The 24,856-nt window shown below is 41.6% G+C and overlaps 1 protein-coding gene across 4 annotated transcripts in view; it reads right to left on the reverse strand.

Annotated features, from left to right (window-relative positions):
- The window catches only part of NMNAT3 (nicotinamide nucleotide adenylyltransferase 3), a 121,458-nt gene that overhangs the window by 7,675 nt on the left and 88,927 nt on the right, over positions 1 to 24,856 (reverse strand). For 2 of the 4 annotated variants that reach the window (XM_086369034.1, XM_086369061.1), the window contains 2 exons: positions 6,698 to 6,881; positions 861 to 943 (listed from right to left, as the gene is read on the reverse strand). In XM_086369034.1, coding sequence (XP_086225160.1) covers positions 861 to 943; positions 6,698 to 6,881 — 267 coding nt within the window. The remainder of the gene's footprint in view (positions 1 to 860; positions 944 to 6,697; positions 6,882 to 24,856) is intronic. The other 2 variants (XM_086369140.1, XM_086369210.1) reach the window with 1 other exon arrangement.

Genomic DNA, 24,856 nt, shown 5'->3' on the forward strand with positions numbered 1-24,856 from the left:
CTTCAATCTACATCCCTTCCTCATTAGAGTCCCATATACAGGAACATAGTTAAGGCTCTGAAAAGTCCTGTAAAATTCTAAGACGGCATTGTAAGCGTGTTTAACCATGACAATCTGGAGGTCTCCTCATAGGGAAATAGTGTCCCACCAGCTAAAGTTGGGAGAGCTGCTGGAGGCAACCCCACGGAAGAGCCTGTTGGAATGCTGGCCGGGTGGGACCAGTGATCCCTTGCTCCTGGCCCACCCTGTCCCCCATCACTGTGCTCTGGTTTATGTGCCTGAGGGGGCTGTGCATTTAACCCCTGGCACCAGGGCTGCCATGGGAGGTGCTCTGAAATCACAGCTGACAAGGTTCCATCAAACACCAGGAGCTGACCACAGGGTAGAAACCCAGGGTTACAGATTAAAAGGAAGATCCAAACAGACGTCAAATCCCTTAAAACTAGGTTTCCTTTTCCGAGTAAAACACTTGAGTAACAATGCTATACAGTGGTAGATTAAGCGATATAACGGCACATTTTGTATTCAAAAAGGCTAAGGCTTTCAAACTAGCTCAGCAGCACCCAGAAGTTGATCCCAGCTTTGTTCTGGCTGTAATCCAGGTCACAAGCACAAGTCATAAGGTAGGTAAACTCCTTTGGGGCAGGAAATCCCACTTTAGTAAACAACGATTTACAAGGGATGGTGGCAGATTGTTTAACCTGACTTTTCAACACGGAAAGTGTCACCCCAAGCAGGCTTCAAATACTCTTACCTGTGCCCAGGGGCTGTGGCTCACATGGGTTCTCACCTGAAGCCCTGACATCTCACCCCCTCTCCCATGCTCCGCACCCCCGACAGAGCAGAGGGTTAGCACCTACCTGCGGAAGCGGGGGAGCTGGCACTGCCTTGGTCTGGGTCTTCCATCCGGGGCAGAGATCTGAGCATTTCGCTGTGATGATGCCTGTGGGGTAAGCATATGGGCTCAGGGTGCATCCGTGTGGCCTATAGTCCCCCCACCACCCAGGGTGGGTCTCTGGTTTTTAAGTCTCATTCTGCCTTTGTCCATTTAAGGTAGCTCATTCCACAAATATGTACTGAGGGCCTACTGTGTGCTGGGCCTTATGCCAGGTGATGCATCTGGGTGCTCACAGACCACCCCATCCAAGACTGCCTTCTATGAGCCCCAGCTGAAAGGAGGAAACAAGCAGATTTCTACTCTTTTAAGTATTTTCTTTCCGTAGCTCACTTTTTATAAAAGTTGAATAGGGATTAAGGACCTGGGCTATTAGAATCAGACCTGAGTTCCGAGTACAAATTTTCAGTTGTAAAAAGCTGGAATAATGTAGCTACTTTTCAGACTTCTGTGAATGTAAGTACGTTACCACACAGTAAGGGCTGGCACCGGGTTTCCCTGATGGCTCAGCAGGTGAAGAGTCCACTTGCAGTGTAGGAGCCCTGAATTTGATCCCTGAGTTGGGGAGATCCCCTGGAAAATTCTCTGGACAGAGGAGCCTGGCGGGCTACAGTCCATGGGCTCACAAAAAGTCGAATACGAGTGAGCGGCTAACACTTTCAAGCGCTGGTGCAGTGCGTGGCCCATAGCTGCCTCTCAAAACAGAGGGTTGCTCGGATCATAAGCTAGTACTTTAGAACCTGACTGGGTCATGGCTCAGAGCCTGGTTTGGAGCTTGACTGCCGGGGTTGAATCCAGTCTCTCCCATCAGCCAGCAGTAGGACCCTGGGTGGGTGTTTCATGTCTCAGTACCTGCAAAACGAGGAACGATGACAGTGCCTGCCTCCCAAGTGTGGTTATGAAGATGCAAGGAGTAGATGTGCAAAGTCCACGGAGGGGTGTAGAGCGCAGAGCAAATCACAAATCTCGTTATATGTTAGCAGTTTGGATGTGATTAGACTTACACCCATTTGGTAGGCCTGGCTCTTTTAGCAATCTGTCTTCTGAAAGTCAAGAGATACCTGTGCCTTCTTTTTAATCAAACACGGGTAAGCACTAAGTCTTGTATAAATCTGATCTTCCGTCTTCCGCCTACTGTATTATCCATTGACTGGAGCTGTGTTTGGGGAAAAGTGCCTGATGGGAGAAGCAGGTATTTTCAGTACGAGTGGCTGGGTTCAAGTGTAGGCTCTCCTGCTTGTACGCTCCTGGGTGAGTCATGAACACTCTCAGAGCCTCACTGACCTCTGTTATTTGGTCAGGAAAGTTAATGGCGACCTTGTCTACACTGAGTATCACAAGACCATTAAGGAGCAAGAGCTTCTCCCTGGCTGGGGAAGAGGCTGATGCGGATTGTTAGGAGAAGGTGCAGTGTAGAAGTTAAGTTCTAGAATGAAACTGCCTGGGGTGGTATACTGGTTCCAAATAGTAGCGCTGGAATCTTCTTGGGTGTCTTAAGCAATCTGCCTCCCTTTCCTCATCTGTAGAATGGGGGACAATGACAGTACCCACCTCAGAGAGCTATAATGAGGCTGAATTAAAGAGCTGAGCACGGCCCATCCACAGAAAAGTGCCCAATCAACATGAGCTGTTATTAACAGCCTTACTCTCAGTCTTTCTTCCCCACCAGATTGTGAACAGGAAACTCATTTAATTTATCCTTATATTCTTGGTACCTAGGAAACTGCTTACCTAAAGTCAGCTGAATTCAGGAAAGATGGAAGGGGGATAAATAAGTACATTTAGTTCAGGTCTAAAGCCCTTCCTGATGGCCTCAGAGACTCACCTGAGTCTTCTTAGGGCCTTGCTGGACTCGTCTGTGCTTCCATCATTGTCTTTTTAAAATCTAAATGTGCAGTTTTTACTTTTAAAATATTTCCTTGGCCATGGCACATGGCATGTAGGATCTTAGTTCCCCAACCAGGGAGTGAATCAGCGCCCCTCGCACTGGAAGCACGGAGTGTCAGCCACGGGACCATCAGGAAAGTCCCGCCATTATTGTCTTACTGCTTCAGTTTTAGAAAGCATCACCTCTTGAGGCTTCACTCCCAGATTAGTCTGGAATTTCACAACAGATGGAAACAGGTTCGGGTGCCATCTTTACTTTCTCATTGTAGGACTCTGAATATGTTGTTGACTCTTTCAGAACCTGTTTCCTCATCTGTGAAATGGGGCCAAACTCATCTACTTCTCAGAGTTGCTGAGCTGCCTAGTTATTATGTTTGGCACACATAGTAGGTGATCAGTAAAAGCTGGTATTATCATTTTATTTTTACTGACCTTGAAGCCCCTGGTTCAAGTTGACCCTGCTTTGAATAGTAGCTGGAACTCTGGTGTGCAAAAGGCTACTTTCAGTGCCAAATGCATCTTCCTCACAGACCTCTACTCTGCCTTTGTGGGGTGGGGTAGGGGGTCATTGCTTCCTTTTGTTGCTTGCCTGAGTGGTACCCTGGTGTCCCCGGCCTTGGGCCTGATGACTGACCCTGGCAGCATATTCTTTGTGTCCTCAACATCCCCTGGTCTCCAGCTAAGCCTGATCAGAGGGTTACTGCAGAAGAAACAGAGTCAGCCACGTGGTGTTCCCCTCTGTAGATCACTGGTTTTGAAGATGGCCATATGTATAGCTTCAGAGTCCAACAGACTGGGGTTCCACCACTTGCTTATCTGTTGTGCAACTTATTTAACTTAGCCTCTCTGAGCCTCAGTTTCCTCATCTGTAGGATGAGGACAACACAGGCTCATATTTGCCAAGGGGCACATGAGCTGCTGCTGCTGGACCACATCGAATGGCATCATGACCAAGGCCTGCCCAGCATGGGGAAAGGGCGAGTGAAATAAGCTATCAAGTGCTCTAGAAGCATGGAAGCTGACCCAGATTTTAAAAATTTAGAATAAAAATAAGCAACTTGATAAGGAGAAAGAGAACACTCGATAAACCCTACAGTGAATTGACTTCATAGTGATGTATGTCACTGTCGCCATGATGTAGATTCATTGTTGACTCCACCAAGTGTTAGTTGCTCAGTCCTGTCTGACTCTTGCAACCCCATGGACTGTAGCCCACCAGGCTCCTCTGTCCATGGGACTTACCAGGCAAGAATACTGGAGTGGGTAGCCATTTCCTTCTCCAGGGGATCTTCCCAACTGATGAATAGAACCCGGGTCTGATGCACTGCAGGCAGATTCTTTACCATTGACCTACCAAGAGGATACTAAATGGAGCAAAAGGGTGGGAGCATTCTAGAGCATTCTACCATGTTTCTAGAATCACCTCACTTTACAATTTTAACCAGATTTTCAATCTTAAAAAATGTTTTTGATAATTTTAGGAAAACATTAGTAATTAAACGAAATTTCTAATGAAGGCCACTCCAAATACTGAAAAGACTCTTAACTGGCTGATAAAACACTGCTGCCTTTATCAGTGGATTCTCAACCTTGGCTGCACAAAATAAATCATTTGGGAACCTTTAAAATATCCATGCCTAGACCTTGCCTATTACCCTAGAAAAATCATAAGCTTGGGTAGGAGAGGTTGAACATTTAAAAAAAGCTTCCCAGGTGAGTCCTACAGCCAGGATTGAGACCACTGGTTTGGATCGATCCTGGTATTAATCATAAAACATGATTCACACACTTGGTGACTGAGACTGTGGGCCTCAACCCTGGCCACACATTAGAACCACTAGGGAGCTCTTAACAATCCTGACGCCCCATCCCAGACCAATGACATCCCAGTCTCTGGGGTAAGACTCAGGCTTCTGTGCTTTTGAAAGCTCTCTTGGTGATTTGGTGTGCAGCCAGGGCTGAGAAGCATCTGTCTAAAGGATACAGTAAAAGGAGAAAAAGAATGCATCCTGTAAATCTTAGGCCTGCATTTTGTAGCAGGATATTAATATGTGGTACTGTGGTCAAATCCTATTTACCCGTGAATGGCTTATCTGTTATGAGAATAAACTATGGGCCAATTAGGGACGCAGGGAAGGTATTCTTTACCAACTGAGGTGGAATTGCAGGCAGATTCTTTACTAACTGAGCTATCAGGGAAGGCCCTAATGTTATTAAGCCCCTATTATAAACCAGGTGGGCACTTTCCTGGTAGCTAGGCTGGTAATGAGTCCGCCTGCAAGGCAGCAGACCTGGGTTCGATCCCTGGGTTGGGACGATCCTCTGGAGAAGGGCATGGCAACCCACTCCAGTATTCTTGCTTAGCAAATCCCCATGGACAGAGGAGCCTGGTGGGCTACGGTCCATAGGGTCTCAAAGTGTCAGAGAGGACTGAGCGACTAAGCACAGCACATAAGCCAGGTGCTTTCCTGCACCACCTCATTTAATGTACACAGTATCCCAGTGAAGTGGATGATGTCATCCCTATCTTATTAGTTGAAGAGAGAGCCCGTCTCACTTACCTCAAGTCACTTCACTAGTGAATTTGGCTCCAAGATCTGGGCCCGAGGCCACAGCGCCTCCCACAGGGTGGAGGAGGACCGCGTCTCTTTGTTTCTAACTGCATACTAAAGCTAAATGATTTGTGGGATTATCTGATTTGTTTCTACTCCCCTCTGTTAGCCTAGATAAAGGAGAGCTGACTACATTGTTTATTCTAAAAGGATGATCTAGGTGTAAATTTATTCCTTATGTTAAAAAAAGAGCATATATCTAACAATTATTTCATATTTGCTCTCCTTCAATTTGGCAACAGATATTGAAGAAGCACTACAACTGAATACTTCTAGCTGGTTCTTTCCCCTGTAAAGGGTAAGTAATAAGAACAGGATATGGAAACTAAATATTTACCTTTTTTTTTTTGCTAAAGGTAAACATTTTTTCTCCCAAGTGACTTTCAAGAGTAAAAAGTAAAAACCAAATTATGGGCAGGCCTGCCAATTTTTCAACCTGGCCCCTTGTGTCTAGTCTCTGACGAGTCTAGTGCTTCTTTATGAATAAAAGACAGCCCACAGTCTGCAGTCCCTTCCAGCCGAGCTGGCTGTCGGCAGTGACAGGCAGACCCGCCTCTCAGTCCCCTCTGACAGGCAGGACAGGTGGGGTCTCCTGCTTCCCTAGCAAACTCCCAGGAAGGTTTCCCTGACACAAGTCAGAGACTGACTGTCCTCATATACAGGGCTTGCTGGGGCTTTTAAACAGCTCCATTACTTAATGCTGAACACTAATAGCAATTCTAAAAGAAAAAGAATTCCTGTGCAACTATCTCTAGATTCATAGTTCTTTTTCAAGTCCAGATTTAGAGAACCCAGAATTTGTACAATTAGAAAGATGGCCCATTATATAGATGCAGTTTTCAACCTAGTGGATGATGACAGTAATAAAAGGTCTCACTTACTGTGTATGATTATGTGGTTCTGGGTCAGAAAAATGATTTACATTTTTGTGATCCTTGTTAGGTTATACTGTGCCCATTTTGCATGTGAGAAATGTGTCCTGGAGAAGTCATCATGTGTCTAATGTCAGACAGCTACTGAGTGGTAGCCCTGGACCCTGGATGCTTCAGCCTTCTGAATCGAGACTGGGCTTTTCCACAAGGAGTACCCTGAAGGGTAGTGGTTTGTGATTTGTTTACTCAGGGTCTCTCTGAGAAGGTGAACCTGTCGGTCTCTCTCGCTCTACGGATAAACACTTGCAGGACTTGGGTGCGAGGATCTGGCTGAAGCCCCACTCAACCCTCCATCCGTGCCTCCCACCCTGCGGGCTCTGCGGACATGATCGGGGCCCCTGCCCATCCCATGTGTGCATGCCCACTGTTACCTCAGCACCTTGATTGTCTCCATCCACTGCGCCTGCTCGCTCTCCCAGGAGTCCACCCGGATCCAGTCGGACGTCTGCAGGGCCAGCCGGGCCATGGCCACACGGTGCCGGGCAGCCACAAGGCCTTTCTTCCGGTAGTTGTCATTGACAGGAGAGATGATGCCCCCAATCACCTGGTACCTGCCTAGGCAGGGGAGAGCAGGGGTGTTGCTGGCACGGGGGCTTGCCACCTGGCCACTGGAATCCAGGCAGGCACTAAAAATCTCGGGGCCTCATCCTGAGTGGGAACAAACACTGGCATTCTCTGCTGGGCAGGTCAGCTCCCTTGGGTCAGGTCAAGGTGCTGCCTTAGGCATCATGTGCCTCTTCTCCAGAGTCTTCTATGCCCTGGAGTAGCTGAGAGGGGGCTGGGAGGGTTGGGCTCAGGCCAAGGCTCCTGGGTGGCACTGTGGACAGTTAGGGTCAGAACACGTTAGGGGAATACAATGGCTCCCCTGTGTGCGCCTCCTCTAATCACGCGTGGGACAATAGCTACACATGGCTTCTTAGCTCAAATAGATTCTGTGGATCAAAGAGAAAGGAATGACATGTCCCCCAGAGCAGGTGGGTGAGGGGATGCAAACTGACTGCACAGGGCCACCACTGGCTTTGGAGGACTGTGCTGCTAAGGGAGGGAAGACCTACTTTGACGATGACGTGGGCCGTCTATGAACAATGCTGCATGGCTTAGCTACAGAACAGGGCGGTATAGATTTAGAGCTGCAGTGAACTGTAGAAGCTATAGGGAACCATTGTGGAAAGAGCATGAATGGGGCTCAGAGAGCCTCTGAGTGGGACTCAGGTGGGAGCTCCAGTTCCATCACTCACTAGGATGCCTTAGGCAAGTTACCAAGATATTTGAAAGAATAAAATGCTGAGTCAATTGAGCTCCAGTTTTCCTTTCTGTAAAATGGGATAATAGGTGCTTGGCAGCACCTCGTGGGAAGGATGAAATATAATATCTATGAGGGGAGTTAATATTTTAACTTAGTACATGCTATATTAAAAATTGTATTATAAGATATAAACATGCACATAAAAGAGCATGAAAAAATACAGTTTTACAAAGAGTTATAAAGTACATCCTCTTCTAATCCTCGCCCAGGTTAAGATACAGAAGTTCCTTATCACCACCCCCACACTCTGATGAAAACTAATCACTATTTGCACTTTTCTCCCTGTGCACACAAGCACCTGATGCGAAGAGCTGACTCATTGGAAAAGGCCCTGATGCTGGGAAAGATTGAGGGCAAGAGGAGAAGGGGACGACAGAGGATGAGATGGTAGGATGGCATCATTGACTCAATGGACATGAGTTTGAGCAAACTCGGAGATGGTGAAGGACAGGGAAAATGCTGCAGTCCATGGGGTCACAGAGTCTGACACAACTGAGCGACTGAACAAAGATCAACAATTCTCACTTTTTCATAATTCTCTTGCTTTCCTTTATAACTTTACCATGTATTTATGCAGCCTGAAAAAACAAAGATTTTTGCCTGCTTTTGAAACTTTAAAAAAATGGAATCATACTGAATTGTTCTTTCCATAAGCCATTTTTGTTTTGTTAATAAAATTCATGTAGTCCAACCAGTTTTATTGCTACATAATATTCTATTGCATGATTATATACCAAATAATTGATCTGTCTTATTGTTGATAGATTTCATTTGATTCTGGCTTTAGACAATTACCGACAATGCTGGTCTGAAAATGCTTGCACAAGTCTCCCTGTGTGCACAAGCATATATTTCTTAGGATATGTACCCTTCCTAAGAGTGAAACTGCTAAACCATTGGGTAGATGTATTTGCAGCTTTACTAGATAATGCCAAACAATCTTCTAAAGTGGTTATAGATATTTACTCTCCAATCAGCAGTGTATGAGCATTTCATTTGCTCCACACCATCGAGCAAATAACCATACAGGGTTATTGTCAGGATTTTCCCATCTGATGGATGTATAGTTATGGCTCATCGTGATTTTAATGTTCCTTTTTCTGCTTACCAATGAGCCTGAGCATTTATTCATATATATTATTAAGCATTCAAGCTTAATTCTTTGTGAAGTGCCTGTTTAAATCTTTTGCCTTTATTTCAGGTTTCTGCCTTTTTATCATTGATTTGTAAAGTTCTTCATCTATTTCAAATATTGGCCCTTTGTTGGTTGGTTGTACATGTCCTAAATAACTTCTCTCACTTGTCTTATTGTTCTTTTTGTGGAATCAAATGTCCTGAATTTTTATGTAGCTGGGTTGTTAGGTTTTTTCCTTTATGGCTAGTGCATTTTGTGTTATAAAGGTATTTTCCTGTATTATCTCATAAAGTGTTATAGTTTTGTTTTTCACACTGGTGTCTTTGCACATGACGGGCGTCCTATTAAAAGGATTTTCCATTTGGATAGTCAATTACTCCAGCATCATTTACCAAAAAGAGCCTCCGCCCCCCTGCTGTGCAGTGTCACCACGTGGGATTCCTAGCGTCCATCTGTGTACCAGCTGCTTTCTCCGCTCTGCTATGTTCTGTGGTTCTATTTACTATTTACTGTCCCTAGACAACGTCACACTGCCTTATTTAATGGAGCTTTAGTACACTTCTTAATGTGATTAAGTAAATCTTCCTAACTTGTTCTTCTTCGAGTGTTTCAGCAAGTCTTGACTCTGTACTTTCCACATACATTTTAGAAAGCATTTGTTAAGTTCCACAAAGATGAAACAGCCCCCCAAACCTGCTGAAATTTGATAGGAATTGGATTAAATCTATAATTCAATTTAGGGAGAATTGACCTTTTTATAATATTGAGCCTTCCATTACATGAGCATGGTATTTCTTTCCATTTGAAGTGAAGTGAAATCCCTCAGTCGTGTCCAACTCTTTGCAACCCCATGGACAGTAGCCTGCACCAGGCTCCTCCGTCCATGCGATTTTCTAGGCAAGAGTACTGGAATAGGTTTCCATTTCCATTTGTTTAGGTCTTCCTAAATATTTCTAAACAAAGTCTTATAATTTTTCTTGTACAGCACTTAACACGTCTTTTGTAAGATTTATTTCTAGATTCTTGATATTTTTTGATGCCATTATAAATGATACTTCTAAAAATACTTTTTTTTTTTTCTCCTTGTTGATGTGCAGAAATATAACTGATTTAGGTATCTTGAATGTGTATCTGGTAAGCTTGCTAAACTCTCTCATTAATTCTAATAGTTTACCTTCAGAGTCTTAATCTTCTATGTCCAAAATACCAACAATTTTACCGTTTCATTTTCAATTCTTTTACACTTTATTTTTCTTGTTGCATGGTTTAAGACCTCTGGTATTATGCTGAACAGAGATGGTATTAGCAGGAATCCTGTATTATGCCCACTACAAGAGGAAAAACTTCCAAGCTCTGTTATTACATATGATGTTTGCTATAAGTTTTCTGTGGATATCCTTTCTCACGTGTGGCAGAGAACATGCTATGTGTTCATCAGGACCCATTTTTATTTTTCCTCTTTCAGAGCTTATAGGAAGCTAATATTTCCGTTTCTCTTGAAATTAGGTTGGGTTTTTTTGTGATTTGGCTGAGTCATAGTCCCTGATGGCTCAGCTGCTAAAGAATCTGCCTGCAATGCAGGAGATGCAGGAGATGTGGGTTTGATCCCTAGGTAGGGAAGATCCCCTAGAAGGGGACATGGCAACCCACTTACGTATTCTTGCCTGGAGAATCCCATGGACAGAAGAGCCTGGTGGGCTATATAGTCCATAGGGTGACAGAATTGGACTTAACTGAAGAGACTGAGTCATGGGATGTGGGTAGAATTGATGTATGCACCAAGTAGACTTGGCCATAAAAACCCTTGCATGACCCTCCAGCTCTTCATAGTGGATCTGAAAGCTACTATTAAGATAGCAAAGTCTATGGGACCTACCAGGATCCCTGAGACACAGGGATTCCTTCCTGAGCTTGGGAGGAAACTATCCATGTAGATCTTCTGAATCTACATGGGATTTAGCTGATGAGAGATAAACCTTATTTAGTGCATTAAGCTCCTCAACTTGTGGCATTTGTTTCTTTAGCCTAGCATGGTCTGTCGTGACAAATATGCTATTTTAAAAGAGATGTTTAATGTCCAAAATACATAAAGAACACATACAATTAAACAACAATAACAACAAAATCCCAACTTAAAAATGAGCAGAGGAGGTAAGTGGACATTTTTCTAAAGAAGACATACAGAAGACCATTAGACACATGAAAAGAAGCTCAACATAACTAAACATCAGGGAAATGCAAATCAAAACCACAATGAGATATCACCTCATGCCTGTCAGAACAGCTATTGTCAAAAAGACAAGAAATCAGTGTGAGTGAGGATCTGGAGAAAAGGAAAACCTCTTGCACTCTTGGTGGAGAAGACAGTATGGAGATCCCTCAAAAAAATTAAGAATAGAACTACCATATAATCCAGCTATTCTACTTCTGGATATTTATCCAAAGAATACAAAAAATACTAATTCAAAAGATATACACACTGCTATGTTCACTGCAGCATTGTTTACAACAGCCAAGATATGCAGCAACCTAGGTTCCTAATCAGATAAAGAAGTTATGGTAGGGAAGCCCATATATATACACCTATACAAATACATACATACATACAATGGAATACTACTCAGTCATGAAAAGATGAAATCTTGCCATTTGTTACAACACGGATGGACCTTGAGGGTAATATGCTAAATGAAATAAGTCAGAAGAAAGACGAATACTGTATGGTTTCACTCATATGTGGAATATAAAAAATAAACTAAAAACAAAACAAAACAAAACAAATGAACAAACCCAACAAAAAGAAACACAAACAGAGAACAGAGTAGTGATCACCAGAGTGGGAGGGGTGGAGGGAGGGTGAAGTGGATAGAGGAGATCAATGGTATGGTGACAGCTGGGAACTAAATCTTCAGTGGTGATGGTATGCATGCATGTGTGCTAAGTTGCCTCCGTCCTGTCCAACTCTTTGTGACTCTATGGACAGTGGCCCATCAGGCTCCTCTGGCCATGGGATGCTCTAGGCAACAATACTGGAGTGGGTTGCTATTCCCTCCTCCGGGGATCTTCCCAATTCAGGGATCAAATCTGCATCTCTTATGTCTCCTGCATTGGCAGGCAGGTTCTTTACCACTAGTGTGACCTGGGAAGTCTGGTGAGGGTATACAGAAGTAAAAATATAATGTTGTACACATGAAACTTGCATAATGTTATAAGTCATTGTTACCATAATAAAATAAAAAAGATATTCTTAGCTATTCATAGTTTAAGAGCTTTTGTCATAAATGAATTCTTTGCAACTCTTGGAATGACTATGTGGTTTTTCTCCTTTAGTCAGTTAATACAGTGCATTGCATTGATTAACTTTCTAATCTTTAACATTGCATTCCTGAGATAAACAGTTAGGTCAAGATATATTATCTTTGTAATGTGCTGATGGATTTACTCTGGTAATATTTTTTTAGGAAGCAAGAGAAGTCTATAATTTTCTTTTCTCTTAATGTCCTAATCAGGTTTTGATATCAAGGTTATGCTAGCCTTATAAAAGCTGTTAGAAGTTCCCTTTGTCTATGCTCTAAAAAGACTGTATGGGTTTGGAATAACATTTTCCCCATAAGTGTTTGGTAGAAGCCACTGGTGAAGTCTTATGAGGCTGGAGCTTAAATTGTGTGATTTTTTTTTTGACTACTGATTTAATTTCTGTAATGGTTGTAAAATAATTCAGATTTTAATTTCTTCATTATAATTTTTGGCAACTTTCATCTTTCTAGGATTCTGTCCATTTTATCTAAATTTTGAAATGTACTGGCATAAGGTTGTTCCCAATATTCTCTTATCTGTTTAGTGTCGATACCATCTGCAGGGATGTTCTTTTCATTCCTAATGTTGGTTGTGTTTCCATTCTTTTTCCTTGCTCAATCTTGCCAGAGGCTTGTAATCTTATTAGTCTTTTCAAAGGGCCAACCTTTGGCTATATTGAACTTTTCTGCTGAATGCTATTTTCCATTTCATCAATTTCTGTTCTTATTTTTATTAATCCTATTCTCCTACATTCTTGGTGCTAGTTTGCTGCTCTTTTTCTAATGGTGATAGATGTGCAACTAACTAATTTGCCATTTGTCTTATTTTCCTAATACAGTTAGGAATGCCTATATAGTTCTGGCTATAAAACTTCCCTATAAGCATGATTTTACTTGTATACTTGAAACATGACTTTACTTGCTTTTACTTTTTACTTTCATGTAAAGTTTTCATGATCATTTAGTTCAGAATACTTTCTATTTTTATACCTTTTCTGATCCATGAATTATTTACAAGTATTTTTTGTAATTACCCAAACAAACATATTGAGATTTTTGGTAACCTTTTTGTTACTGATTTCTGGCTTAGTTGCAGCTGTGAAGAACATACTCTATTGATTTCAATCCTTTGAAATGTGTTGATACTTGCTTTATGTCCTAGGGAATGATCAGTTTTAGTCAATGTTCCATGAGTACCTAAAAAATGTGTATTCTATGACTGCTGTGTGATCTTCTGTCCAACTACTCAATACTGCCAATTGCTTTTTTTAAATCTATGTTCTTATTTTGTCTGTTGTATTAGTTACTAAGAGAGGCATGTTAAAATTTCCCACTATGACTGTGAATTTTTCCATTTTTTCTTTTTAGTTCTTTTAACTTGTGCTTCATATATTTTAAGGCTATGTTATTTAGGTGCCTATGGCACCCCAGTCCAGTACTCTTGCTTGGAAAATCCCGTGGACGGAAGAGCCTGGGAGGCTGTAGTCCATGGGGTTGCTAAAAGTCAGACACGACAGAGCGACTTCACTTTCCCTTTTCACTTTCATGCATTGGAGAAGGAAATGGCAACCCACTTCAGTGTTCTTGCCTGGAGAATCCCAGGGACGGGGGAGCCTGGTGGGCTGCCGTCTATGGGGTTGCACAGAGTTGGACACGACTGAAGTGACTTAGCAGCAGCAGCAGCAGCAGCATATTTGTGATTCTAACATATCTATGAGTCAAGTCTCTCTCTATAGTAATCCTTTTTACTTAAAGTTTGTATGCCTGATAGTAATATAGACCCTAGCCTCAATAGTGTAACTTACTTTAAAATTATTATTATTTGATCACACTGTACAGCATGTGGGATCCTAGTTTTCCAACCAGGGATTGAACTTGCACACCCTGCATTGGAAGCACAGAGTCTCAACCACTTGACCACAAGGAAAGTCCCCAACAGTTTTATTTTGATTAGTATATGCATATCATACATTTTTTTTACCTTTTTATGTTCAACCTTTCTGTACTTTTGTTTTACGCAAGTCTTTTGTAAATAGCCTGTAGCTGAATTAAAAATAATTTTTTTTTGGTCAAGCTTGACAGTTATTGACTCTTTCTTGGAATAAGTTAATTTACATTCAATGTGAATGCTAATAGACTTAAGTTTAAAGCTACCATCATATATTTTCCTTCTTGTAACATAATTTATGTTCTGTTTGTTTTTTTTTGCCCCTCTTGTCCTGCTTGTGTTTGGGCTTCTTTTTTTTTTTTCTCCTGGATTGGAATTAAATGTAGTCTTACATCCAAAGTAAATAAAGACCTTTCCCCTCTTCCTGAATCACATGAGGACTGGAGAGCTCTGTCCATGCTAGTGTTGTACATATATTAAACCTATTGTTTCCCCTTAGCTATTAGAACTTATTATTCTGTTTTATGCAACCAATGCTCATTTACATTTACCCATGTATTTGACATTTTCTTTGCACTCCATTTCTCTTTGCATACGAGACCTGCTTTCTGGAAATCACTCTCCTTCTGACAGAATATATCCTGTAGAATTTTCTTAAGTTAGTGACTTCCTGCCTGAAAAGACATTTTCAAGATACTACTCTCACCCCCAAAATATTCTTGCACTGTGTATGAACTCATTGGTTTGGCTATCATTTCTATTCAGTCCTTTGAAGTGAAGGTTCTGCTGTTTTTTGACTTTTAACTGATGCTGTTATGAAACCATCTTTAATCTAACTGCCATTTCTGTGAAGGTAACCTGTATTTTTCTGGTTGCTTTTAATATTTCCTTTGACTACACAGGGGGTTTCTGTTTACCCTGCTTTGGGATAAACAGATCCCTTAAATCTGGGCATTGGTATCTTTTTTATCAGACCTGGAAAATGCTTAGTTATTATCTCCTCAGAAAATGCCTCTGTCCCCTGTGCTCTGCCTGATTCTTCTAGCTGATTGTGTATATATAGCTCCCATGTCTCTTACCCTCTTTCTTGGAATTAGAAACAAATCTCTTTATCTCTTCACTCCATTCTTGATAATTTCATCTGATCTATATTCCAATTCACTAAGTTTGTATTTCTCTCTCTCTAGTCTGATTCCAAATCATTCATTGAATTATTTACTTATTTTTTTGAGTCTTCCAATCTACAGCCATGTAAACATCTCCATTTGTCTTGGTCTTCTTTGATTTCTTCCATCAGTATTTTATAATTTTGAATAGTTTGTTGAGTTATACCTAAGCATTTCATTTTCTTTAGATCAACTGTAAATGGAATTATGTTTTTAACTTTGGTTTTCACATGTTTGTTATTAATACACATAAATGTGATTGATTTGGTGATTTTTAAAAAAGATTTATTTGTTTTTGGCTGTGCTGGGTCTTCATTGTGGTTCACTGACTCTTCATTGCTATGCATGGGCTTTCTCTGGTTATAGTAAGTGGGGCTACTTTTCATTGTGGTGCACGGGCTTCTCATTGCTGTGTCTTCTCTTGTTGCAGAGCACTGGCTTTAGGGTGTGGAGGCTTCAGTAGTTGTGGCTTGGCTCACAAGATCTAGAGTGCAGGCTCAGAAGGTGTAGCGCACAGGCTTAGCTGCCCTGTGGCATGTGGGATCTTCCTGGACCAGGGATGGAATCTATGTCCCCTGCACTGGCATGCAGATTCTTAACCACCAGACCACCAGGTGAACCCTGTTGATCTCACTTATTCTATGAAATTAAAAAAAAATTAGATTCCTTGGCATTGTCTACAGAGACAACCATGTCATGTGCAAATAGGGAAAGTTTTATTTCTTCTTTTCTATATGTATGCCTTCTATTTCTTGATTTTTTTTCCCTAAAATAACCATTTAGTGTTATAAATTTCCTTCTTGTACTGTTTTAGCTGCTATGTTATTTGCCATATTTTACTAATTTTTTGTGATAAATAACAAGGTTTATTATTGTTGGGGGTTGCATTTTTTTTTTTTTTTGCGGTGGTAAAATGTACATAAAATTGACCATTTTAACCATTTTTAGATGTACAATCTAGTGATTGGCCATATTCGAATATGATGTATTTTCATTTTTACTCAGTTCTATGTTTTTAAAAATTTCTTTTGAGATTTTCTCTTTGACCCATGGATTATTTAGCAGTATGCTTAATATCCAAGTGTTTTAATATTTTCCTGTTGTTTTATTGATTTCAGTTTGATTCCATTATGGTCATAGACTGTAATCCAAATGATTTCATTTATTTAAAAGTTGTTGAAGTTTGTTTTATAGCTCAGAATATGGCCTGTTTTAGTGCATGTTCCATGTCTTTGAAAAAAGCGTATTCTGCTTTTATTGATGGACAGTTACATGCACATGAATTAGATCCTGTTGGTTGATGGTGTTAGTTCAGTTCTCTTATAACCTTGCTGATTTTCTGTCTAGCAGTTCTGTCAGTTTCTGCAAGTGGAGTATTGAAGTCCCAAGTATAATGGTGAATTTGCTTATTTTGCTTCTCAGCTCTTACTAGTTTTTGCTTCATGTATTTTGAGACTCAGGTTTTGGTGTGCACACATTTAGGACTGTTATGTCTTCTTAGTTGAAGGTACCTACTGCACAACCCAAGGACCTAGTGTACAGCACAGGGAACTCTGCTCAGTGTTATGTGGCAGCCTGGATGGGAGGGTGTGCATGTGTATGTCTGGCTGAGTCACTTTGTTGTGCACCTGAAACTATCACGAGATTGTTAATCAGCCCTACTCCAACAGAAAAAAAGTTTAAAATATCCCACACAAAAAATTACACCCTTCTACCACCCCTCAGAGACAAAGTCTGGTGTGTGTTAGGTGGGGGAGGGCATAGTGAAGGGGTCCAGCTGGGTTTGGAAATTGCAGAAGAGACAGACACACATTTTGCTTCCCACCTGGAATTCCAGGAGGAGACCGTGTCCCATTGTCCTGTGTCAACACAGAACGGCATCAATAGAGTGGAAATGGCAGTGTGGTGAGTGCAGGCAGAGATGGTGTCAGAAAACACTCTCTCCCCTGCCTTCTGAGTTCCCCATCAGCTTTAGCAGGACATGGCAAAGGTCCATGAATATCCCCGATTCCTCAAGAAGAGTACTAGGGGGGTGGGGTGCTGAGAATTAAAGGTCAGGAGCGATACTAGGTGTGGGTACAGGGTACAGGTGTGCAGCCTAAAGTCAGGGGCCACGGCATTGGCAGTACCACGGAGAGCCCAGCTTGGGCCCAGATAGAAGCAGCAGTGCCTGAGCCAAGAGAAGCCAAGGAAGCTTCAAAAGTGGAGGCAGAGAGGACAGAGGCTGATGCCCAAGGGCAAGGGCAGATCCCTCAGCTGAAGGGCATTCGGATGCCAGGATGATAAGCCATCTCAAATGCTTAACTCACTCTTGGGAAAGTAGGCAGGAAAATAGAAACTTGATTGCAAACTGACCTATAAAAAAATAAGTTTAAAATCAGAAGATAGTTACCTTAAAGTGGCAATTTTTTTTTAAAAAATCATTCATGGAAATGGTGGTTTAGAACAAGTCGAGTGTTACAGAAAGGAAAGGAAGTTGTAATTCTGCACATGAGTCTCACATTACACATGGAGGGTATTAGTTCTTTCTCTTTTCCTCTTTAAAAGAAATGGGGGCTAGGAGAACTAACTCCTAGTGGGTGTCAACTCTCTTGGGAAATTTACATCCATTTAATCTTCACCTTAATCTCTGTTTTTCAGGGGGTGGGAGGCCAGGGGCTCCTCCAGGCAGCTCTGCTGAGCATCTTACATACTCAGGTGTCACCTGGGATGGCTTAGCTCATTTTGACAGGGGAGGTTATATACTGAGAAATCAATGCTTTGTTATAGTTCCCAGGAGAGGAGAGTCAATAAAAATAACAATTTGAGCTAAAACTCTGTCTTGCCCGCAAAATGGTTATGAATTTAAGTGTTTATCCTTCCCCACAACCCTACAATCCCTGTGTTGTCTCTTATGTGATCCCCTCTCTCCCTCTTGCTGGGTTTCCCAGGTGGTGCCAGTGGTAAAGATCCTGCCTGCCAATGCAGGAGTCATAAGAACCATGGGTTCAATCCCTGGGTTAGGAAGATATCTGGAGGAAAGCATGGCAACCCACCTCAGTATTCTTGCCTGGAAAATCCCTTGGATGGAAGAGCCTGGTGGGCTACAGTCCTTAGGATCGCAAAGAGTCAGATACAACTGAAGCAACTTAGCACGCATGCACACATGCACTCCCTCCTGTTAGATGGAGGTACTTTTCAAGTGACCTCACTGTGGCCCAGACACACCTCTAATACAGCACTTCTATGGTAATTATCTGTTTGTCTTTGTATTTCCTATGCATGAAGTTGAGGGTTCCTTAAGGATGTGAACCTATCATTTTATTCTGGGTAACATGGCCAGCACATCACTTAGTACGAAGCTATCCTTTCCTTACCTTGGGGTTATCATAGTAACAGGTGGCTACACATTTAACATGGCAGAAAGAATTTCTTGCTTATCTCCACCCACTCTGGAACTCAACAAAATGGCAGTAAAGGAATAAAAGAAGTATGAAATCACAAGGAAAGAGAGTAGGGAAATAAACAGCAATAGGAGAGGTCAACACAATTTTGGAAGCTGGTGAACTGATGAACAAGAGTACCAGAGCTGGCAGAGTCTGCAGGCAGGGGAGACAGTAAGGTACAGACTGCCATGCACGGCACAAGCCCAGAGGAACCAACAACCTCCCAGTGAGGGTGCCAGAGGGCCTGAACACAGGAGGACTGGCTGAGGGTTTGTCTAAGGAGCCCTTGGATCCAACTGATTACCTTATTCTCCCATCCTGGCAAAAAACCAGATTTCTGCTTTCTGCCGAGGTTGGACCAGAGAGACCCCTGACTCCTGGGCATAGGTGAGTGGAGGAAGAATTACCGTCCTTAAGACAGGAGGGCTAAGTCTGGCTCCCAGAATACCAGATTGGAGCCACCTCTCTGGACACATTCTGGGGTTTTGGACATGGGGGCTGGACATATATCATAAAGACCACCAGCTTCGCCCACACACCCATAGCTTCCCGATGACACTTAGGGCCTGGTCTGCAGATGGGAGTGGACAGCCCAGGGAAAGACCAGTTTTAGAAAGGTGCTGATCATGAAAGACAGAGACCAAAACAGCTGTCAGGAGGAAAGGAACTTGGAGGACATAAAAGCAAGGCAGAAAGCAAAAGGTAACTTCAAAAATCTTCAAATAGTATTTTCAGAAAACAAGGGGTGATATCCCATCCGTGAAACAAGAATGGGATATTTTATAAAGGAACAATCAGAGAACAGGACAAAGCTCTTAGAAATTAAAATACTCAGTCTGACTTACCTCACTCTGTATAACAGGTGCTAGGTCCATCTGTGAAACTACAAACGACCCAATATTGTTCCCTTTATGGCTGAGTAATATCCCATTGTATACATGTACCACAGTTTCTTCATCCATTCATCTGTTGATGGACATCTAGGTTGCTTCCTCATCTTGCCTATTGTAAATAGTGCTGCAGTGAACACTGGGCTGCGTGTGTCTTTTTGAATTATGGTTTTCTCAGGGGATATGCTCAGTAGTGAGATTACTGGGTCGTGTAGTACAGATGAACCTAGTTGTGGGGCAGGAATAGAGATGCAGACGTAGAGAATGAACATGTGGACATGGGCGGTGGGTGAATCGGGAGATTGGGATTGACATGTGTGCACTGCTATGTATAAAACAGCTAGTGGAATTCTACTGTACAGCGCAGGGAGTTTGCTATACCTGATACCCTAGGTCCTCTGTGATGACCCAAATGGGTAGAATGTTGAGGCGGGGGGAAGTGGAAGGGAGCTCCAAGAGGGAGAAGAATGTGTGTATACATATTTATTCACTTGCTTGTACAGTGGAAACTGATGCAAAATTGTAAAGCAACTATACCCCAATTAAAAAAAAATACTCGCTCAGTTGACAATATTCACCAACTGCCTATCACATGCCAGGTGCTGGGCTGGGTGCTGGGGCAATACAGTAGGGATGAGGCAGACCAATTTTTGTCTTCAAGGAGCTTACATTCTGGTGGATGACAGCAGCAACAAAATAAGTTAGGAGAACTGGAAGGTACATTGGTACCTTAATGGTACAAATCTTAACGCTAATTGGTACAAATTTTAATGCTAAAAAGAAGACAAATTTAAAAGATCTGGAAGGTCCAGCGTCTAACTAATAGAAATCCCTAAAAGAGAGAACAGAAGGAGAAAAATATCAAAGGAAGAATACAAATATCTTCCCAGACTAGAAGGAGTCTGAGAAGTTTTCAGAGTCCAAGGCTCTCTAAGTGCTCAGCACTTTGAATAAAAGAAGTTCCACACACTGGCAGACCACTGTAAAATTTCAGATTACCAGGTTTAAAGAGAAGATTCTAAAAGTTCCCAGAGAGAAAATAAGAGATTGACTACACAGGACTAGGACAGCACTGGACCTCTCTACAGCAATTCTGGGATCCAAGAGACAATGAAGCAAAGTCTTCAAATATGAAAGGAAAATTATTTCCAGCATGGAATTCTTTATTTGGTCAAGCAACCAATCAGTTAGGATGGGGCTGGCAAACTTTTTATATTAAGGAACAGATATTTAATAGTTTAGGCTTTGTGGGCCACATATAATCTTGATGGCACATTCCTTTTTAAAAATACCTCTTCAAAATGTAAAAAGATCATTTTTAGCTCACATGAAAATAGGCTACAGGCCAAATTTGGCCCATGGGCTATAGTTTATTGACCTGTCAGCTGAAGAATGGAATAAACTTGCATTCATGTATGTAAGGTCTCAGAAACTTTATCTTCCATAGATTCTTTCTCAGAAAGATGCTAGAGGATGCACCCCACCAAAAGAAGAGTATAAACAACAAAAAGGACAAAATAATCTCCAAAACAAAACAACTCCCCCAGAAAATCCACTCCCTCCAAACAAAACCTAAACAAACAAACAAAATAAACACAAGGCATGGAAGGCATGGGATGCAAGGAACAAGGGTTCCAAATCAGGAGACAGGCAAAGGCAGTCCCTAGGAAAACAGTGATGGGAAGTCCTCAGTTGACAGCGGTCCAGGTTCGATGCATGATACTGGATGCTTGGGGCTGGTGCACTGGGATGACCCAGAGGGATGGTACAGGGAGGGAGGAGGGAGGGGGGTTCAGGATGGGGAACACGTGTATACCTGTGGCAGATTCATGTTGATGTATGGCAAAGCCAATACAATATTGTAAAGTAATTAACCTCCAATTAAAATAAATAAATTTATATTAAAAAAAGAAATAATAGTGTAAGCATATTATTTAGAAACAGGGAGTCAAAAAGCAGAGAGAACAGCTTAAAATAAAAAATCAAAACTGATTGCTCTGGGAACCAGGAGTCAGTGCTGGGGAAGAATGGAACAAGTACTACTACAAGTCTTATAGTAATTTAACTTTTATTACATATGTTTATGAATATATGGACTTCCCTAGTGGTTCAGATGGTAAAAAATCTGCCTGCAATGCAGGAGACCTGAGTTCGATCCCTGGGTTGGGAAAATCCCCTGGAGAGGGAATGGCTATAAATATACACAATAAATTTAAAAATTAATGCATTTCATAGAAATATTATATTTTAGTATATTAACAGTGTAAAGAATCAAAAATTAACAGAGGATAATATCATTTATACTTTGGTTAATTTTTGGTTAACTTTGTCTTTTTCTTCTATTTCTTCATATAATGTAAATTCAATTTTTTATCTTCTTTATTTAGATTATATCATAAGTATTTTTCTTGGTCATTAGAACTCTGAAAATGCCATTTGTAATAGATGCATAGTAATAGAGATTTTTTAAAAATTTATGATAGAATCAATATATTGTGATCATCTTTGTAGATCTTGGCTGCAAGTTTTAGGTACTTCTTTTCACATTTATATGATGATTATCTTTTTTTTTAAGTTTTGGATACATTTTTATGGTAAATTTAGAAAGGAAAACTACTGGCTTCACTATTTTGTGTGCTTTTGCCACATCTTGCTAAACTTCTTTTCAGAAATTCTGAATAAGGGGAGAGAGACTGCAGCAGAGTATGAGATGGCTCATTTCTCTCCACATGGTCAGTACTGGTCATACTGGGAGTACTCAATTTAAAAACATTCACCAATTAGTAGGAATTTCCTAGGGTTTAATATTTGCATTAAAAATGGCTTGTGTAATTTTTATTGTTTATTAGATATTTATATTTCTCTTGAACCTCCTGCTCATATTTGTTGCTCATTTGTCTACTGATGTGCATGAATTCTTTTAAACAAGCATGTTAAATGTTTGCCTGTTGAGTCTTGGCAAACATATAGAGAGAATTCTCCTTCAAATCATGGACCTTCCCCAACTTCTGTCTAGCAGCTAGCAATTAGGTCCAGGTATTCATCCAACTGGGGCTTCCCAGGTGACTCAGAGATAAAAAATCCACCTGCTATTGCAGGAAACTCAGGTTCATCCCTGGGTTGGAACATTCTCCTGGAGGAGGACATGGCAACCCACTCCAGTATTTGTGCCTGGAAAACCCATGGAGAGAGGGGCCTGGCAGGCTACAGACCATAGGGTCACAAAGAGTTGGTCGTGACTGAGAAACTGAGCTCTCATGCATTCATCCAACTAGAACTTCTCATGAAAGTGAAAGTGAAAGTATTAAGTGTCTCAGTTGTGTCCAACTCTTTGCAACCCCATGGATGCAAAAAGTGAGATACGAATCTGCGTCGGACGCACAGGACCCACCGAACCTGCCAGGCTCCTCTGTCCTTGGGATTCCCCAGGCAAGAATACTAGAGTGGGTTGTCATTTCCTTCTCTAGGGGATCTTCCTGACCCAAGGATTGAACTCTGGTCTCCTGCATTGCAGATGGATTCTTTACCACCTGAACCACCAGAGAACTCCCCATATCCTCATTACTGCCTCATTACTTGAGGCAGTAAAGCCTCAAGTCTGCATATAATGAGGATACAGCTCTTCCTCATTTTATGATAAGTTAGTCCAGATAAACCCATCATAAGTTGAAAATATCATTTAGTCAAAAATGCGTTTAATACACTTAACCTACTGAACATCCTAGCTTGGCCTCACCTACCTTAAACACTCTCAGAATACTTACATTAACCTACAGTCAGGCAAGATCTTCTAACACAAAGTCAATTTTATGATGCTTGTGCTTAGTCACTCAGTCGTGTCCAACTCTTTGTGACCCCATGGACGGCAGCCCACCAGGCTCCTCTGTCCCTGGGATTCTCCAGGCAAGAATACTGGAGTGGGTTGCCATGTCCTTCTCCATTCAGTGCTATAGCAATGTATAATAATAATCCATGTTTGTTACATACTCACATAACTGGTCCATGCCCAGCTTTCTTTATATTTACCCATCTTTACATTTCTTCATTTACTCATACATTGATTTACTTGTAAAAATTAATCTATCTCCAGAAGACGTCTGTGATCCAGATATCTGAATATTCTGAACTTTTGCTGTATACTCAGATAAAGGGATGAATATCTCCTGAAATTTAATGGATAATGTATTGCAGAATTGTTGGATGGGTACAGAACAGCTGTTAAGTATAGAAGTTGTTCACCCTTATGATTGCGTGGCTGACTTGGAGCTGTGGCTGCTACTACTTCCTAGCATCACAAGAGGACCATACCACACATCACTAGCCCAGGAAAGGATCAAAAGTCAAGATCTGAAGTACAAAGTCTACTACATATGTACTGATTTTGCACCATCATAAAGTAAAAAAAATTGTAAGTCTAGGATTTCCCTGGTGGTCTGGTGGCTAAGAATCCGCCTTGCAATGCAAGGGACACCGGTTTAATCCTTAGGTCCCGGAAGATCCCACATGCTGCTGTGGAGCAACTAACCCTGTGCACGGCAACTACTGAGTCCTTGAGACACAACTAGAGAATCCCTGCAGCACAACACAAGACCCGTCATGACACCAGGGAGACCCCGAGTGCTGCAACTAAGTCCCAACACAGCCAGATAAATAATACATGTATAGTTTTTACAAACTAAAAAACTGTAAGACTAACCATTATTGGTCAGAGTCCTTCTGTATTTTCTTCTGTCATTTCTTGACTGTTGCTGCTCCTCTACTCAAGTCTTGCATTGGTTCTCTGTCTCATCTCATAATTTTCCTATCCTTATGTTTTCTTGTGTTCTGGAAGAATTCCTTGCACTGGTGACCTAATTTCCTATTCAGTTGCCAGAAACTGTCTCGCTGCTCCCTGTCTCCACTGAGCATGAATGTGGTGATGCCATTTTTCATTCCAAAAGCCCCTCCCTGTCCTCAAGCAGGCTACGCTTTATCACATTCTACTCTTGAATCTCATAAGAACCAGGGATTTAAAATTTTTATCTTTGTAAGTGGAAGGCTAGGTGGCCTGAACCTGCAGGGTAAGGCCTTCTTTGGAAATGCAATTCCTTTTATGATTCGTGACTTCCCTCTGACCAGTCAGCTGACTTCAGAAAGGTCTATCTGTCAGTGGGAAGGCTGGGCGACCATCTCAGAGTCTGGGTAGATCTTAGTTTCATTATTTTCTTCATAGTTAAAGGATTCAGGCAACATTTAGGCTTTTTGTAATCTTTCCATCTTAGAAGTATTTCAAGGGGGAGCTACAGGTCAAAGGAGACACCATTGACAGGGATTTCTCTACTTCTAAGGTTTATCTGTAGCATTTTGCTGACTGAATTACATAAGGTAGGAAATTACTGATTTTTTTCTTCAAATACTTAGATGACTTCCTCATTTCCTGTTTAA

This window comes from Bos grunniens, chromosome 1 (assembly GCF_055505025.1).
Source record: "Bos grunniens cultivar Pamir isolate PY7600 chromosome 1, Bosgru_T2T1.0, whole genome shotgun sequence".
Lineage (NCBI taxonomy): Eukaryota > Metazoa > Chordata > Mammalia > Artiodactyla > Bovidae > Bos > Bos grunniens.